The sequence below is a fragment of the Aythya fuligula genome, chromosome 2 (genome assembly GCF_009819795.1).
Source record: "Aythya fuligula isolate bAytFul2 chromosome 2, bAytFul2.pri, whole genome shotgun sequence".
NCBI lineage: Eukaryota > Metazoa > Chordata > Aves > Anseriformes > Anatidae > Aythya > Aythya fuligula.
In genome coordinates, this window is record NC_045560.1 from 65766203 (window position 1) to 65785006 (window position 18804).

General features: G+C 39.3%; 1 protein-coding gene across 1 annotated transcript in view; it reads right to left on the reverse strand.

The window, feature by feature from the left end:
- Positions 1–531: 531 nt before the first annotated feature.
- Positions 532–18804, reverse strand: part of GLB1 (galactosidase beta 1) — a 51061-nt gene continuing 32788 nt past the window's right edge. The window contains 5 exon segments of the mRNA XM_032181079.1: positions 532–1914; positions 10328–10567; positions 14290–14421; positions 15536–15649; positions 17486–17575. Coding sequence (XP_032036970.1) covers positions 1654–1914; positions 10328–10567; positions 14290–14421; positions 15536–15649; positions 17486–17575 — 837 coding nt within the window. The 3' untranslated portion in view covers positions 532–1653.

The window sequence follows — 18804 nt, forward strand, 5'->3', positions numbered from 1 at the left end:
GTCAGAACAGAAAATGAAGTGTTTCAAGTACTGCACACGCAGCTCCCACGTAGCATTTGAGGTAAGAATTTCAGACTAGGAGCTCTGTGGCTCAAGTGAACCGCACAGGAGTGGTTTGAAAGCTCCTGTGGCAGTCAGCTCATCAAACACACAGCAGAGGTTTTGATAATGTAGTGGTCATCCTTTCTACTCTCTCCTCAGGTGAGGGTAGCAGTCTGCATTAACTGAGAAGAAAACAGTCAGGTTTTTGCACTGGCTATCTCTGAAGAGGGTGGCACCTCAGAGGACCTCGCAGCCTATTGCAACTATTTTGCTTTGCTTCACTTTGCACAAGTCTTCAGAACAAAATAAATGAGACATCAACAAGAACTCCTTGTCCATAGAGACTTTACAACCTCATTTCTCACTTTTAATCAGTCTTCCTCCTCCACTTGCTCCCTCTGAAACAAATACAGGAAGGATTTAATCTTAAAGAACCATTTTAATAACATGAGACAGAAATTGAAAAGGAACAACCACAGATTATGAAAATACTTGATTCTGTCATTTTAATATTTTGTTTAAATCTCACCAAAGAGTTTGCATGATTGACACCAAAATCCTAAGAATCAAAAAGAAGATTCAGCCTGCTGTAGAAAGTCAGCTTTTCCAACAATGACTGTATCTTTGCAAATACCAGGCCCTTAGATTATCAATTTACTGGATCAGATTATCAATTTACTAGAACAAAACGTAAGGCATGACTTAATTCTCTTTTATTCAAAACCTTCTACTTTCAAGGTTATGGCCTATGAAGAAGAGGCATGACAGACCCATTAAAAAAAAAAAAAAAAAAAAAAACATGTAAAAGGAAAAATGGCTTATTTTAAGACTGTATTCTGCAGGCAAGTTAATCAAAGGCTATGGTCCAACCAAGCTTAAATTTCACTAAAGTTCTTGTAATTGCCAATTTAATTTAAGTCTCTGGAGATAGTAGAAATGAAGCAGTCAAATGGCTTTCAAAGACAGGATAGAAGCAGACTACAAGATTACTCTCCACTGTCCACATTACTGCCGTTTGGATCAGCTTGCATGAGTGCTCTCTTCCACATTTGTCACTGCTCCCATAAGAAACCAAATGGATTTTTTCAGAGGTCATTTGCACGGAGGTGAAAAAAGCAGGTCCATTCAACATCGGCAGTCAGTGCAGAATAAAATGATACTGGATACTAAACAGGTAATAAAAATCAGCTGAAAGTTGTCTAGTCCATTGGCAGCACTGACCTACCGGCCTTTGTGAGTAACCAGCAGGCTCGTGGGACTGTGCAGCCCTTTTGTAGGCTTCTCTCCAGTTGCAAAAGGTGGTTAAAAAAAAGCAGAAGGTTCCTGTAATGCAAACCGTCTACAGGAATGCATTTTTAGTACACTTTGATGCTAAAATTATCTTCTAGATGGATTCAGTTTCACAGTTCAAGGTAAATTCTAAAGCTACAACTTTTCTTTTTCAAGAGAATTTCAGTATTTAACTCTGGCCAGCCTGAAAAAAAAATTGAATTTAAGAAGCTGTCTCTGCTAAACAACTTACTGATTTACACTGACTCTTTAAAAAAGTAAAATATGTTTAAAGGGAAAAAGAAGCAAATTGGGGGGGAAGATAAGGAAACACTCATATCATTATAGATAGCTCAGCCACATGTCTCTAAAATAGAGTGGGGGAGGAACATTTTCATACATTGTAGTTGCATTGATAACCGGTTTGTCTACAAATTCTATCTCACATGCCTGGGTGCTACAGGGAGAATGCTCCAGTTCCAATACTGTTATGTTATTTGGCACTGATGAAACAAGTATATTCCTTGGAACAAAAAGGGTCAATTGAGGACCACGGACTGGCCAGTAGCGACCGAGATTAAAGCCATTGATCCAAATTTGCCCCTGTTAAAAGAAAGAGAAAACATAATGAAGTTTTAATAATTTGACAAGAGGTCAAACATCTAAATAACTTTAAGCATAACACATTTCACACAGTAACTGCATTTTCTTGATATTTCAGTTTGATAGAACACAAGGACTGATAATCTGTTGAAGAAATTGCTACAAATAGTCAAAAGAATCTAAATTCCCTGATGAGCTGATATTTAAAACCAAAGTGGTCAGATACTGCAGTCATGCCAAATATGACAATACTTAAGAAAACAGAATTGCAGGTTCCTGACACTGAATTTTGTGCCAAGTTTCAGACCAAAGCAAATCCTGAAAATTGTATTTACTTCAAGATGATTGTTAAAAGGAGAAAGAACTCACAAAACAAAGCAGATCCTAATTCTGTTAATTGTTCTCTACAAAAGTGTAATACTATGCTATCTTCACACTGCTTCCTGTTCTATGATTTCAAGAAGATATACAGCTCGTCTAGACACATGACATTCAGATGTCTATTATACTTGCAATAGTTTAGTCAGCAAAATAAATTGTGAAATGATACTGCAAGAGCACTGTATTTTGTTTTAGTTAGTTACAACAGTGAATCTTTGATGTTTTGCTATTATTAATGTAAATTCAATGACATCATAGTTAATTTATCACACAAACTCTTCAAATTGCTTTCATAATGGAGGTGGCCAGAACAAAATGCCTGGCAGAGAAGGACCTGGGAATATTGATTGATAGTCGGCTGAATATGAGCCAGCAGTGTGCTCAGGTGGCCAAGAAGGCCAACAGCATCCTGGCTTGTATCAGAAGCAGTGTGGCCAGCAGGACTAGGAAAGTGACCGTACCCCTGTACTACTTGGCTCTGGTGAGGCCGCACCTCGAGTGCTGTGTTCAGTTTTGGGCCCCTCACTACAAGAAGGACATCGAGGTGCTCAAGCGAGTCCAGAGAAAGGCAATGAAGCTGGTGAGTGGTCTGGAGAACAAGTGAGGAGCGGCTGAGGGAGCTGGGTTTGTTCAGCCTGGAGACGAGGAGGCTCAGGGGCGACCTTATCGCTCTCTATAGGTACGTTAAAGGAGCCTGTAGCGAGGGTTGGTCTATTCTCCCACATGCCTGGTGATAGGACAAGGGGGAATGGGCTAAAGTTGCACCAGGGGTGTTTTAGGTTGGATATTAGGAAGAACTTCTTTACTGAGAGGGTTGTGAGGCATTGGAATGGGCTGCCTAGGGTGGAGTCACAATCCCTGGAGGCCTTTAAAAGAGGTTTTAAAAAGTTGTTTTAGATGTTGAAGTTAGGGATATGGTTTAGTGGAGGACTTGTTAGTGTTAGGTCAGAGGTTGGACTTGATGATTTTGAGGTCTCTTCCAACCTGGACAATTCTGTGATTCTGATTCTGTGAAAATACTTTTCTAATATTATAAATATTCCCAGTTAAAAATAGAAAATAAAATTAGGCAAGTAAAAAGGAAATAAACTAAGTCATTTATACACCAGAAAATAGAGACATTGGAGTGAAACAAGTGCAGGTGTTTCCAAAAGTCTTTAAATTGATGAGCTGCCAAATGTTCAGCAGAATTATAAAGGGATTCCTGAATTGAACGGAATCTTGATTCATTAAACAAGACATAATCTGATTTGGACAAACCACTTGATTTTTTTCCTCTTAAGCATCCTTTTTACCATGTCAGACAATTGACTGGCAAGCAAGGAAGAGGATGGGAACAGATAACTTCATCTGTTTTCCCTCTTGCTGTGGCCTCTGGTAATCAGAATGTAGAGGAAAAGCAAACTCACCTGTAGCATGGATGTAAATTGATAAAAATAATAAAATCATCTGAGTCACTGGGAAATAAGGACTCATTGCACTCTTGATTTTTAACATCTTGAGGGAAAACTAAAAATCAAATAATACTCATAAAAGATTTATAAAAGCACAACTGTAGTATACTAAATATTACTGTTCAAGGTGTTCTGGAGGTAGTTCTTTTTTCAAGCATTTATGAAAATTATTTTTATGAAACTTGTGAAAGAAGTTTCATAAGGAGATTGTATAGTTGCAAATACAGGTGAGTTATTTTGTCTCTGTATCCACTATCTCAGTATAAGATCCTATCTTTTACAGTGCCAAGATGTTAACAAAATTTGACTTTAAACTTTTTTTTAGTATTTAAATCAAGTTCATCTCACTTTGTGGTTTGTTTCTGCTGTATAAAAGGACAAGAGAAGAACTACATGTATTTATTCAAGCTCTTCACTTTGCTTCTATACTACTTTTAGAAGAGAATATAGCATTAATGCAAGCTATCCCCCCACAAGATGCATTTGCAGATGTACCCACTACACAGTAGACTAGCTACTATACAGGGTGACTGTAACCCTCTGGGAAGTTGGAGTATAGTGTAGGAATCAGACGCATTAGAGTTCATTAGTTCATGATGATCTTGAGGTCTCTTCCAACCTAGAAATTCTGTGATTCTCTGATAGAGTTCAGAGACCATTCCCCCTTGTCCTATCACTATCTACATAATTAGAAACAGGTCTGTTTCTAATCTTAATCTATCTCTGGTTATAAGTCAGTTTTCCGAGAAAACTATGATTTTCATTTCTCATTTCCAAACTGCCATTTGGAACATTATATTAACACTGCAATTTCTGAAGACTGCATATTCAGGAGTTTGTACATCTCAAAATACAAAAACACAGCATCATACATGCTGCCAACAAACATACCTTTGAAAAAAAAAAAAAAAAAAAAAAAGAAGAGATAGGGAATAGATCTCTATCTTCAGAAAGATTTCCTTTATCAGGGTCAGCAGCTATAACCCACAATTCCATAGAAATAAAGAACAATCCTGACTCCAAATAAAATAAATAAATAAATAAAAATAAAAATAAATCTGACCATACATCCAGAAGGACATACTCTTAAGTGCAACCATGCTTCATTAAGTGAAGGTGGGGGAAATTTTGTTAATAGCGAAGCTTTTAAAAACCACAGAAGGCAACTGAGCTACAACCATAGGTCATGACTGTTAATGCCACATCCTTCTTCTGGGCTGTCCAGCATGTCAAATTCTTTGTCTTAATATGGAAAGGCAAGATAATCATTAAAACTGCACATTTTCTTAAGAGTTGTTTCCACAGTTTTTCAAATACCCAAACACCTTTAGCTCCTTCTACTATTAGAAGTCCCTCTCCACACTTTGTCATCACCAATTTATACAGCTGTGCCTCAAGGAACTAAGGCCCAGATCCAATGGTATCTGAGTAGAATTCAAACTCTTACAGCCCTCTACCTTATAGGCACTGATCATTGGTAAAGCTATCTAGAAGTCTGAGATTCTGCCTTTCTTCTCCCCACACCCAGTTTTACCTCAATCTTATTACTCCTCGGTATCTTATTTAAAACTTTAGTCCAATCTCTATAAAGATGAATGATTAATCCAATAACCATATTTACAGTTTCCCTGGGTTCTCTTCACTTTGACCTCTTTAGATAGTATACAGACCATATAAAACAAATTTCTATGTCCAATAGGTCAGGGAAAAAGATTCCCACTGAAACTTAAAAATTCTTAAGAATGGACTCATTTGCCATTTCAAAGAGAGGAAGATGGTTTGTGATTCATTGGGTTGCAGAATTTACCGGAAAAGTCCCAGATTCCAGTTCCTGTGCAAATAGCTATTGTTGGATTTTATTCTGTGATTGTGTAAGATATGTATATATATATAGGAACAGGGACTAAGAGACTTCCTCATCCAAGCTCAGTGCCTGCAACATTAAATGTCTGCAATGAATCAGTCTTCTGCATATTGCGAAGTGCTTTAACCACTGCAACGCTGTAGATAGATCACGAGCACCTCCATCTCCTACTCTGTTTTAATAACAGTAAGTAAACTGCTTCAGAAAGGATTAACTTCACTACAATTAACTTTGCTACCTAACACCAGCACTCCTGAAGCCTAGAGTTGAATGCTTAGGCCTCTTAGAGGAGTGGCACTTCAGTGCACACATTCTGCTGTCTGTGCCTCCCACCAGCTACATACTCATCTTGTATACTGTTTCAACCACGGCAATGTGAAAACGTACTCTTTTCTTTTCTAGTTTTTCTCCAGCCCTATCAGAAGTTCCCTTTCAAGTCTGCACACAAACTTCTCATTGCAGTGCTCTCTGATCATAGAATGACTTGGGTTGGAAGGGACCTTAAAGGTCACCCAGTTCCAACTCCCCTGCCACAGGAAGGGATGCCACCATGATCTAGACCAGGCTGCCCAAAGCCCCATCCAACTTGGCCTTGAACACTTCCAGGGATGGGGCATCCACAGCTTCTCTGGGCAGCCTGTTCTGGTGTGTCACCACCCGCAAGTGAAGAATTTCCTCCTTATGTCTAGTCAAAATGTATCCTCTTTTAGTTTAAGACCATTCCCCCTTGTCCTATTACTATCTACATGGGTAAAAAGTCACTATCTTTTTTATAAGACCCCTTTCAATATTACCAAAAAGCTGCAATGAAGTCTCCACATAGCCTTCTCTTCTCCAGGCTGAACATCTGCAGCCCTCTCAGCTTTTCTTCATAGAAGAGGTGCTCCCTCTGAGCATCTTTGTGGCCCTCCTCTGGACCCACTCTAACAGATCCACATCCTTTTTGTGCTGGAGGCCCCAAACCTGGACACGACACTCCAGGTGGGGCATCACAAGGGCAGAGCAGAAGGACATAGTCCCCTCCCTTGCCCTGCTGGCCACCCCTCTGTTGATGCAGCCCAGGACGCAGTTGGCCTTCTGTGCTGCAAGCATGCACTGCTGGCTTTTTTCATCCACCAGAACCCCCAAGTCCTTCTCTGCAGGGCTGCTCTCAATGAGTTCTTCTCCCAGTCTGTCCTCATGTCTGGGATTGCCCCAACCCAGGTGCACCACCTTGCACCTGGACTGGTTGAACCTGATTAGGTTCACATGAGCCCACTTCTCAAGCTTGCCCAGGCCCCTTTGGATGGCATCCCTTCCTTCTGGTAAATCGACTGCACCACTCAGCTTGGTGTCATCTGCAAACTTGCTTAGGATGCACTCAATCCCACTGTCTATGTCACTGGTAATGATATTAAACAGCACCAGTCCCAAGACAGACCCCTGAGGGACACCACTTACCCCTGGGCTCTACCTCAACATAGCAGCAACTGGCAGCAACTCTCTGGCTGCAGCTCTCCTGCCAATTCCTTATCCACTGAATGGCCCACCCTTCAAATCCATCTTTCTCCAGTCTGGATATCAGGACATTGCATGGGACCCTGCCAAAGGCCTTACAGAAGAGTCTAGGTAGATGGCATTGGTTGGTCTTCCCTTGTCAGCTGATAGAGTCAATCCTTCATAGAAGGCCATGAGATTGGTCAGTCACAACTTGATCTACTCAGTCCAGTTACAGGTAAACTCCAGAAGACAGGCACTGACAGCTCAAAGAAAGCAGTCTAGGAGGTTTCTAGAGAGCATGAGAGATAGTTTTCTGACGCAGCTGATTAATGAGCCTACTACGGAGGTGCCCCACTGGACCTTCTGTTTACAGAGAAGGAGTGGTGGGAGATATGGTGGTTGGGAGCTGTCTTGGGCAGAGTAACCACACAATGGTAGAGTTCTCTATCCTTGGCGAAGTCAGGAGGGAGACCACAGTTCAGGGCGGACTTTGAGCTGTTCAGGACACTGGTTGGCAGAGTCCCTTGGGAGTCAGTTCTGAAGGGTGGAGGAGTCCAGGAAGGCTGGGCACTCCTCAAGAAGGAAATCTTAATGGCTCAGGAGCGGTCTGTCCCCACGTGCCAAAAGACAAGCTGGCAGGGAAGAAGACTGGCCTGGCTGAACAAAGAGTTGTGGCTAGAGCTTAGGGGAAAAAAAAAGAGAATTTATGATCTTTGGAAAAGAGGGCGGGCCACTCAGGATTATAAGGGTGTTGTAAGGATGTGTAGGGACAAAATTAGAAAGGCCAAAACTCATCTGGAGCTCAATCTGGCTACTGCTGTTAAAGATAACAGAAAATATTTTTATAAATACATTAACACAAAAAAAAGGACTAAGGAGAATCTCCATCCTTTACTGGATGTGGGGTGAAACTTACTGACAAAAGATGAAGAAAAGGCTGAGGTGCTTAATGCTTTATTTGCCTCAGTCTTTAGCGGCAAGATCAGTTGTTCTCTGGATACCCAGTACCCTGAGCTGGTGGAAGGGGATGGGGAGCAGGATGTGGCCCTCACAATCCTCGAGGAAATGGTTGGCGACCTGCTACGGCACTTGAATGTACGCAAGTCAATGGGGCCAGATGGGATGCACCCAAGGGTGCTGAGAGAACTGGCAGAGGAGCTGGCCAAGCCACTTACCATCATTTATCAACAGTCCTGGCTATCAGGGGAGGTCCCAGTCAACAGGCAGCTAGCAAACGTGATGCCTATCTACGAGAAGGGCCAGAAGATAGACCTGGGGAACTCTAGGCCTGTCAGTTTGACCTCAGTGCCAGGGAAGCTCATGGAGCAGATTCTCTTGAATGTTATCACGCAGGACAACCAGGCAATCAGGCCCAGTCAGCGTAGATTTATGAAAGGCAGGTCCTACTTGATAAACCTGATCTCCTTTTATGACAAAGTGACGCGCTTAGTGGATGAGGGAAAGGCTGTGGATGGTATTGGTCTTGTGGATGGTATTGAAGTCAAGGCTACCTTGACTTCAGTAAGGCTTTTGACACCATTTCCCACAACATTCTCCTCAAGAAATGGGCTGCACATGGCTTGGACTGGAGTACGCTTCATTGAGTTAGAAACTGGCTGGGTAGCCAGGTCCAAAGAGTCATGGTGAATGGAGTTAAATCCAGTTTGAGGCCGGTCGCTAGTAGAGTCCCCCAGGGCTCAGTACTAGGGCCAGTTCTCTTTAATATCTTTATCAATGATCTAGATGAAGGGATCGAGTGCACCCTCAGTAAGTTTGCAGACGACACCAAGTTAGGTGTGTGTGTTGATCTGCTTGAGAGTAGGAAGGTTCTGCAGGAGGATCTGGATAGGCTGGACCGATGGGCTGAGGCCAACTGTATGAAGTTCAACAAGGCCAAGTAGCAGGCCCTGCACCTTGGGCCCAACAACCCCAAGCAGCGCTACAGGCTGGGAGAGGAATGGTTGGAAAGCTGCCTGGCAGAGAAGGACCTGGGAGTGATGGCTGATAGTCGGCTGAATATGAGCCAGCAGTGTGCTCAGGTGGCCAAGAAGGCCAACAGCATCCTGGCTTGCATAAGAAGCAGTGTGGCCAGCAGGACTAGGAAAGTGACCGTACCCCTGTACTCAGCTCTGGTGAGGCCGCACCTCGAGTGCTGTGTTCAGTTTTGGGCCCGTCAATACAAGAAGGACATGGAGATGCTCGAGCGAGTCCAGAGAAAGGCAACGAAGCTGGTGAGGGGTCTGGAGAACAAGTCCTACAAGGAGCAGCTGAGGGAGCTGGGTTTGTTCAGCCTGGAGACGAGGAGGCTCAGGGGCGACCTTATTGTTCTCTACAGGTACATTAAAGAAGGCTGTAGCGAGGTGGGGGTTGGTCTATTCTCCCACATGCCTGGTAATAGGACAAGGGGGAATGGGCTAAAGTTGCACCAGGGGAGGTTTAGGTTGGATATTAGGAAGAACTTCTTTACTGAGAGGGTTGTGAGGCATTGGAATGGGCTGCCCAGGGAAGTGGTGGAGTCACCATCCCTGGAGGTCTTTAAAAGATGTTTAGGTGTATAGCTTAGTGATACGGTTTAGTGGAGGACTTGGTAGCATTACGTCAGAGGTTGGACTTGATGATTTTGAGGTCTCTTCCAACCTAGATGATTCTGTGATCCTGTAACATTGTCTGGATCCATACTTACGGGCATGCTACTAGCAGTGTCCAACTCTGCCTGTGCTTTGCAATATTTCTCACACAGCAACAAAAATATGCTATTAGTTACTTTTAATTAATCAGTGTAACCAGAGAAGTGTCCTGTAGCATCTCACTTTCTCCAGAATAAGAACTGTTTCATCTCAAGGTATGTAATTCATTCTATGCCTCCAAAAAGCTGTTTATACAACACATTGAGACAAAAAAAAAATCCAAAACACAACCACTAAATGCAGCATTTCTATGAAGTCTGACAGATGATCTTTCTCACTCTAGGAAAAACTACAGGGTTTTTATGTGATTCTCCCCTTCCTAGACCAACACCATGTGCTTTTTAATTATAAGTTTCCCTCTTCTTAATGGTTTATATCCAAATTTACTTGTACCAAGGAACACATTTCCTAGTCATGTAAATGTATATGACACACCCCACCATCATAACCTCCTTCTATCCAGCCAAAGAGAGGTGGATTTTGACCTTCCGTAGAACTTTCAGTATCTCTCTGAGTGGACTTCAAGTTTTTACAGCAAAAATTTGTACCTTTGTCCAGCCAGGAAAGTTAACATAGGTATCTTGTGGCAAGTCTGGAATCCCGCCAGGAATTAAAAGTCTACCAGTGTAAAAAGTAGGTGTTTCATAACTTAGTGGATTGCCAACATCTCTCTCTGGTTGGTCAGGGTAGCCATGAATGGAATGGTTCACTGCTCCATCTATGTCTAGAGGATAGATTTCCCATTCAACAAGTATGTCTTGATCGAGAGTTAAATTTGAAACTAGACCCTAGGAGGAAAAAAAAAAAAAGCAACATAATTAGCTTCATGTTATTGAAATTATTCAGCTGCAACCATAAATCAGTCAGGACTACAAGCATGTTTGAATCAAAGTACTTCCAACAGCTGCCAAACTGTGTGGAAAAACAAGCATCTGGTTTTCACCAAGTTATAAGCTTTGCTCAATAATAAAGCATTTTATTTATTCTCTAGGAAAGTGTTGCACTTCTTCAAAGTTTTAGGCGTTCATCAATGCCAATTTTCCTTTTCAAGTTTTTTTTTTTTTTAATTAAAATTTCTATTTTGCTTTAACATGAACATGATTCAAAAACATGGGGCTTAATAAATAGCAGAAAAAGCATTAAATAGCTCATTTTGAGATACTATCAAGAGATTTGGTAACACTGAGTCACTAAACCAAGACATTAACCTGCACAATAGCAGAGAAAGCAGTATTCACTTCCTACAAGTCTTCTACAGCTAACATATAGTATCACAAAATCAACGCGCATGCTTCATGACCCCAATTTCAGTGAAATAATTTAAGCTTACAGTCAACTTCAAGCCCACAGAGTCCTGTTTCAGTTCTGTGGAACTATGTGTACCCTTGAAGAACACCAATGTACTCACACAGTGAGTACAAAGGCAAAGTAAGATCATGATTTAAGAACAGTGAAAGGAACATTAAGTTTCTCCTGAACTCAATTCCTAACTGTGTTACAGTAACGGTTTCTAAAATTGTGTTTCAGTGCAATGCAAGGAATTGACTTTAAACCAACACTGCTACATCCATATAATCTCCTGAGTAGACCCTGTGTAATAGCTGTTTTTAAGTGCAACTTAAGTTCTGTTGCAAATACCACAAGTTAAACAGGAAAAAGAAGTTCTAAAAGCAAAGTCTCAAACAAAGCCACATTTTCTATGGCTGTGGAGGGCTTATAGTAAATAGTATGTCTGTTCTGATATCTAGTAAGCATTGCACTGACTCCACAAGCCTAGTCATCAGTAGGTGCACTAATACGTTCTCTATTCCTTTACCTAGATGACCACTTCATAACTTATTTTTCTGATATCAAAATAAATTATCTGCACAGAGTTAAACAGCAAAACTTCTCTTCAACCTAGACTTTACTTTGTCTGACAATCAGTTGAAATATTGCAGCATAGCTTTGCCCAAAACTTTCCAACTGGCTTCCCTAAACCCATCTTTAAGTGTAATGTACAGTGTGATTTTTGAATGAAATGAAGTGCCTACAAGCACTCTTACTTTGGTATGCATAAAAATGCATATGCAATAGTCCAGATATGGACGTGAATTTGCCAAGTAAAACAAAGATATAGGTGGCAGTGAGCATGTTAAAAAAAAAAAAAAATGAAACTACACTCTTCCTTCCTTTGTTTCCTTTAAGGACACTTAAATCAACAGGATGTTTTAGAACAAAAACCCTCTTAGGATTCTTTCCCAAAAGCTAGATGCCTGGTTCCACTTCAAATTCAAAAAAAAAAAAAAAAGAGTAAGAAAAAGGAGCTGAACAAAATTCAGATTTTCTTGAAGGTGCAAGGCTTCTGTAAGGCTTCATCAAATGGAAACCTCTTCCCTCATGTTACATATGAAGTTATTTGAAGTTATTTATGAAGTCACAGAATAATGAATAACCTATGCATAATTATTCCCCATTTTCAAAATCAACACAAAAAATACCTGCCTTAAGAAACAGGGTGAGGGAGTCTATGGGAAAGGCAAAGTACATTTTCTAAAGCTATGTGGAAAAAGTCTCCCTCTTTTATGTGAAAGGATTGAGCTTTTAGAGGATTGTTCTCACAATGTGTCTACTGAATTTGCTTTTACTCAGTCTTTAAAAGGTTGAAATCCTGGTATAAGTGTAAATTGAAACTCAATCACAACAGCACTGAGCACCTCCTTACTCCAACCCTTTATTCTGCTACCATAATTCAACAGTAAGCACGTAGATTTCCTTATCACCCGGCCTGATCTAAATAAACACATTTCTGCTGCCTATATATGAAGGCAGAACACTGGGGAACTAGTTGCCCTCTCTTAGCACTCATAAAAAGAGTAAGGATCCTTGAAAAGACAGTATGAACAAAGTTGGCACTACTGCTGCCCACTGAATTTATATGCCACAGAAAACAGTTGCTCATACTTTTAATTCACAGACTTTAATACAACCTAAAAGTTATATTGCTTTGCCTTGACCGGAGTCTTAGAATACCTGGAGATACACCTAGAAATCCACATCACAACACACGTACTAAGATAACTGGTCAACTAGTCCCCTTTCAACCAAACCCAAGCTTCAATTCTTCTTTGCTGCTTAATCATAACCGATACAACCTTCTTTAAGAATGCAGTCAGGCCCATTCTTCTCAAGGCAGCAAAACACAAGTGTGAAAACAGTCAATTCTGCCTAATGGTGATCTTGTAAGACTTACCAATGTATGTTCTATGACTAAACTGTATTCTGCAAAATGACCAAACTCAACCAGAGTTTGTGACCTCATCAGCAAGGCTCAGAAAAATTCATACACACTTTATTTTACTTTTTTTCCCCTACTTATAACTTTGAAAGTCCTACTTCCTCACAGCACGTGTCCTTAGCTAGTAACTAAATAGTACAGGTCAGCATACATCATTCCTGTGATGCTGAATTCAAACAAACCAAGAAATACTTTGGACAAGTCTGAGAGGAAACAGGAGCTTCTAATTTACCTGCTGTCACCTGCAGCACCAAAAGGCACCACAATCATCAGTAATAAATCTCTAGTCATTAAACATTTGACCAGCTTTCTGAAAGAACACTGCCAAATCAATTTAGGTCAAGTCAAATCCAAGGGGACTCTACACAAAAGATTCTTTCAGTAAAGGGTCTGCAATTCTCGTCTTAATGAGAAAGAGAAAGCTTTCTGTCATATTTGGTACTATTTGCAACATAGTAATACCAAAAACTAAAAAAGATAGCATGCCACGCCCCTGAACACTGCAGAAACACACCACAAGGCTGGCCTCTGTAATAGTTCTCTCCCTTCCCCCTCATTAGAAAACATCACACAGCACTAGGGACCCCTTTAATTCCAAAACCAGATAAGCTTCCTTTTTGCTCCTGCCTTTCCTAGTGTTACCTTAGTGGTATTGCCCCTAATGACAGTACCAAAGCATAGCATGGAAGTGTTCATAAGCTTCCTAATAATTCCAGGTCAGTACAAATCTAAATTGGCAATGTTGCATGGTAAAGTGCTTGTAAGACAGCCTCTCTTAGCCAAACTGAAAATATTGCAAGGGTACACACTACTGACAAGTGAAATAGGACATGGCAAGAGGTATAGAGGTATAAAAGTAAATATACACAAATACACACAGAAGCACTACCCCAGGAGTCACAAGCCCCAAAATATGACCAAGATTAGACTGATTTCCAGCCTATTTTTGAATTTATCCAAATAGTTTTGCATATCTTAAAATTTTAGCTACAGATTCAACTCAACCTGAAAGTCTTGTGGGTGACACTTTGTCTAACAACACATGTGAACCAACAAAAAAAATGTCTAAGTTCTTTATTCCACTTTGATATCTGTGACCAGAAAACTCACATGAAAACTAGTGAGGAGTTATATTTTGAGGTAAAATTACACCTGTGTAATCCTGATCCTTTTGCTGTTTCTAACCCATGTTTTATAACCCATAAAAACATTATCCAGTTAGATTCTACTTACCTTGAAGTCATTATTGTATCTACCATAGTTGACTCGGCCCATATTCTCTACCAAGATATCCATATTTGCTCCAGCCTTCCCAGTTATATTTATCATTAGTGATTTATCCCTTTCAAGGATGCCTTGAAGAACCTATATGAATTACATCGAAAGAAGAAAAAAAACGTTGAACCAACAAAACTCCATCATTTGTCTCTTCAAATTACATGAAGATAAAGTAGAGAAAGGAAACAAACAACCAAAAGTAAAGTATATATTTTCCTTTCCTCCTCTTGTATGCAAACACATACATACACAATCACACAAAAAGCAGGTTTGTCAGTATTTCTATTCCAGTACATCTAATGGATGTACTACTAGGCGCATCAGCTGTATTCATCTAGCTGATGACATCTCTTTACTTAGTTAAATTAACTAAATCAACTTTTAGAATTCTAGTAGTTTTTGATTCACAAAAAGTTCACAGATTTAACCTGGTGACTAAAAAGATTTTGCAAGTGTCAGAGATTAAAAGATTATTCATCTTCCATTTAAACTCACATCAATATTTAGCTTTATTTGTTCTCATTCTAACAACATTAGGAAAGAAGAACTTGACATGGTCATAATGGTGACGAGAATCAGCACTGATCACAAAACAATTAAAAAATGGACTATCAAAGTCCATGAATTACTATTAATTCTTATTAAGCAAGAACAAAACACTATTTAAGGAAAGAAAGGCAAAGTTTATATCCTGTACAATATACTTTTTTTTTTTTTTTTAATAAACTCGTGATCAGAAGCCAGATTCATAATGTAAGATGTATGCTAGGGCTTCTACTCCCCCCAGATCCCTTCCCCTCTCCAAGGGGGGAAAAAAAAAAAAAAGTAAAACATCCTTAAAAACACTGTAGATAGACATTAAGTGTATACATCATTACTGCAGTTCAAAAGCCTGAAAGTAAGCCCTCTTCTTCTATCTTCTAGCTATTTTTTCAATGAAGTCATGAAATCTATATAAACATTCACATCCCAAATGTGGAAACAATTACACTTTCCTTAGAGGAGACAGATAAATACTCATATTTCCTGAAATATTAGGAACATTTAGTATGAATCTACAGTATACTTCTTTCATCTTATTAAATAATTTTATTTAATAAATTTGTGTTAAGATGTAGAAAAGAGAAAAAAGGCAGATTGTATTCATCTATCTCATGAAGGCCACTCGTGGCAAAAATATATGCCAGCAAACAATGTTTACCCCATCCACGGAGACATAAGCACGATCATGGACTCCATTTAAAGGTGAAGACAGTTGTGTTGGCTCTGTACAGTTTTTTGGAAGCTTAGTTCTGTATAGTACGAACCCAAAATACTAAGAAAAGAAAGAAAAATCCCCAGATTAATGAACCTAGTTATTCTGTAGCTTCAATTCAGGTCAAGAATTAGACATATCCCACATTCCTGCCTACACACTCAGATTGAAACATCAACTTTCATTCACTTCAGATAGCATCTATCAGAGATACCAGCTTCAGATTAGAGTTCACTTTGACCTTTAAGCTATGGGTATAAATTCCAGTTTCCATTTTTTTTAACTTGTTTCTTCAGTACATTTACATAACTTTAAAAGACAAGGGTCTTGGCTGCAAAGGCATTTCCTCAATAAAAATGGAAGTTAATGACTGACAGCATCATTTCTTCATTAAAATTGATTAAAATATTTGGAAAATCCCTTCATAACTGATTTTATATAAGAAATTTCAAAGTGCACTTGTCAACTGACATATTCATCAGTTCGATATTGTTTATTTCACAAATTATCTGCTTTACATCAGGAACATTTCAGAGTATTTTTTCATCGAGTTCCCCATCAGTAAAGAAAAAAGTATCAGTTGTTAGATATTTTTTCTCTGCACAAAAGTGAAACAAATTAAAACCAAGAAACAATCGCATTGTCAGTAGCCACAAAACCATTTATCTGGATTAGAGTATGACAGGAAGAAGAGAGAGTAAACCATTTCCAATCCACCATAATTACTACAATTACATTACATTTGTAACAAGGTGCCCAGAAAAATGAGAAAAAAAGAAAATAAGTGGACAGAACCTATGCAGCACCACTGGCTGCCCTCTCAGCTGTTTTCCTAAATAGGGTACTAACAGTGGGAAGGGCAGAGGATGAGAGAAGAGCCAACATCCAGCTAATATGTCCTACTAGCTGCAGTTTCTCTCACACCTCTCTCTATTAATGGCTTGGAAGGGAAAAATACAAGCTTTGAATCTTTACTTGACTAATGCCTTAGAAAATGTCATAGCCATCTGCTGAACTGCATACTCTCCCTTTTCTCCCTCCCACAGCTACCATCATCATCACATTCTCTCCACTTTTTATTACAGCTGCAGGCAGGCAATCAGCACTGATACTCCACTCTGTTAAATTCAGCACAGAAGTGATCAGGGAGCCATAAACTCTTAGTGAAAAACAGAGTCACTCAGCAGCAAGGGAAAGATCTTTTACTCTGAGGAAGTCATCAAAATTGACAGGGAAACTGATGCAGCGAGACACAGAACAGAGGAGAGAATGGGAGTCAGCAGAAGCCACAGAAAAATTAAAAAAAAAATCCTATCTCAGATAGTAGGGTGAATGCCTTTGGCAGGGGGTTGCAATTCCACAGGTTGTTCCTTTATCACATTCCCTTGACCCACCATGCTTTTACTAAAAGAAAAAGATTAAAAATAAGTAGGGGGCCCACAAGTGTCAAATGGACTATATTTAACAACTCCAGGCTCCCTGACCGGCATGAAGAAAGCAGTGCTTCAGCCATTGTTTTCATTCTGATAGAGGAAATGAGAGGAAAATGACGAAAAAAAAGGAAAAAAATACTGAAGAAAAAGGTTGTACAAGATAAAAAAAAAATAAAATAAAAATCTCATAAACATGAAAATCAGTACTTCAGGGAGAAGACAGATAAAGGAGAAAGCTGGGACACCAGATATATATCTACATTCATGAAAAGAGGAAAACCTTAGAGCAGTGACAAATATGGAGAGGTCTCCTGTTCAAAAATCCTGAACACCTTTAAAACACTATTACTTCCTGTGCTGAGGTAAGGTATAAGACACTGGACATACAGGAGCCATTCCACAGAGGGTTGTTCAGATAAATTTGACAAAATGGCTGCAAATTACCTACCAAAGGAATCCTTACCTGCTTTATCTGAACAAAGGTTAGTGGGTAAGTGCTTTTCACTGGTCCAGCAGGTGACAGCCTGTCAAGAAACTCCACCACAGTGCCCACCTGCAGCACATAAAAAGCAGATACATGAATGTCAATGAAATTCAATCTAAAGATAACACCTTGCCAGATAGCTACATCTCTCCAATAGGAAAGCAAAGAAATCCTAAGTCCTTACATCACCTTTACAGGCACATTAATAATACAATACAGTACACAGAACAGATGAAATCTGAAAAAAAAAAAAACAATGTACAAAAGAATGTTTTAAAAATCCAGGCCCTTTAAATTTTCTATGCTTTTGTAAAAGTGACTCATTGTTTAATGAGAACAAACCCATAAGTTTCTCCGTAACATTCTATAGGCAAACACTATAGCTCTGGACAACTAACAAAAAACAACTACATTATTGAATTTTTACTCCATTATACATTAAACTAAGGAAAGTAGTGATTTCCAGCGACTTACTCTAGAATTATTCTGAGATAATTAGAAATAGAATTTGCTTCCATCAATAGTTATCCATGCTGAATTTACTCTATTTAGTCTTAAATGATTTTAGAAACCCTAAAGCTGTAATTTAGTGTCATACATGAGTAGATGGACTGATTTTAGTGAGACTGGCAGCAAGGTATAGGCTAGTCACATGGTTAAATACCTTGCTGAATAAGGATTTATGTACAATTACATTGCCTTTTGTTGCCATCTGCAATTTCCTTTCGTGATTACTTTTCTACTCATCTACAATTCTTTCTCAAAGTCCACTATTAATGTGATATGTTAGTCAAGATGCACACAACATGCCTAGTATCTTACAAACTCAAAAAGTAATTTGTATTCATGTTTCAAACAAGATCTCAGTCTGTTTCACCATAAGTATTGTCACTTTTCAGTGTTAATTACAGATCAAGCATTCAAAGCATTTCCCAAATGCAGATTTGCTTTCAATTACTTATAAAATAACAACAACAACATTAAAAAACAAAACAACAACAACAACAAAAAAAAAACAAACAGGCATTTAAAATAGTGAAAAACTGAATATTCTACAAACTTCTCAGGTTACTTCAATAACAGAACTATTAAATTTTTGCACAGGACATATGAAAATAAGCACTGGTGAAATATTAAAATATACACTATTTGTGTAAAATCCTTCAATAAGCAACAGAAGTCATCCTGAATCACCTGTGGACATGAAATTATTTCTTCAGTATATGCACATAGATCTAAATGGACTTTTTAGTGAACTTGTCTCAGCTTTAATGAGGAACAAGAAAGCAGGAGGCGAT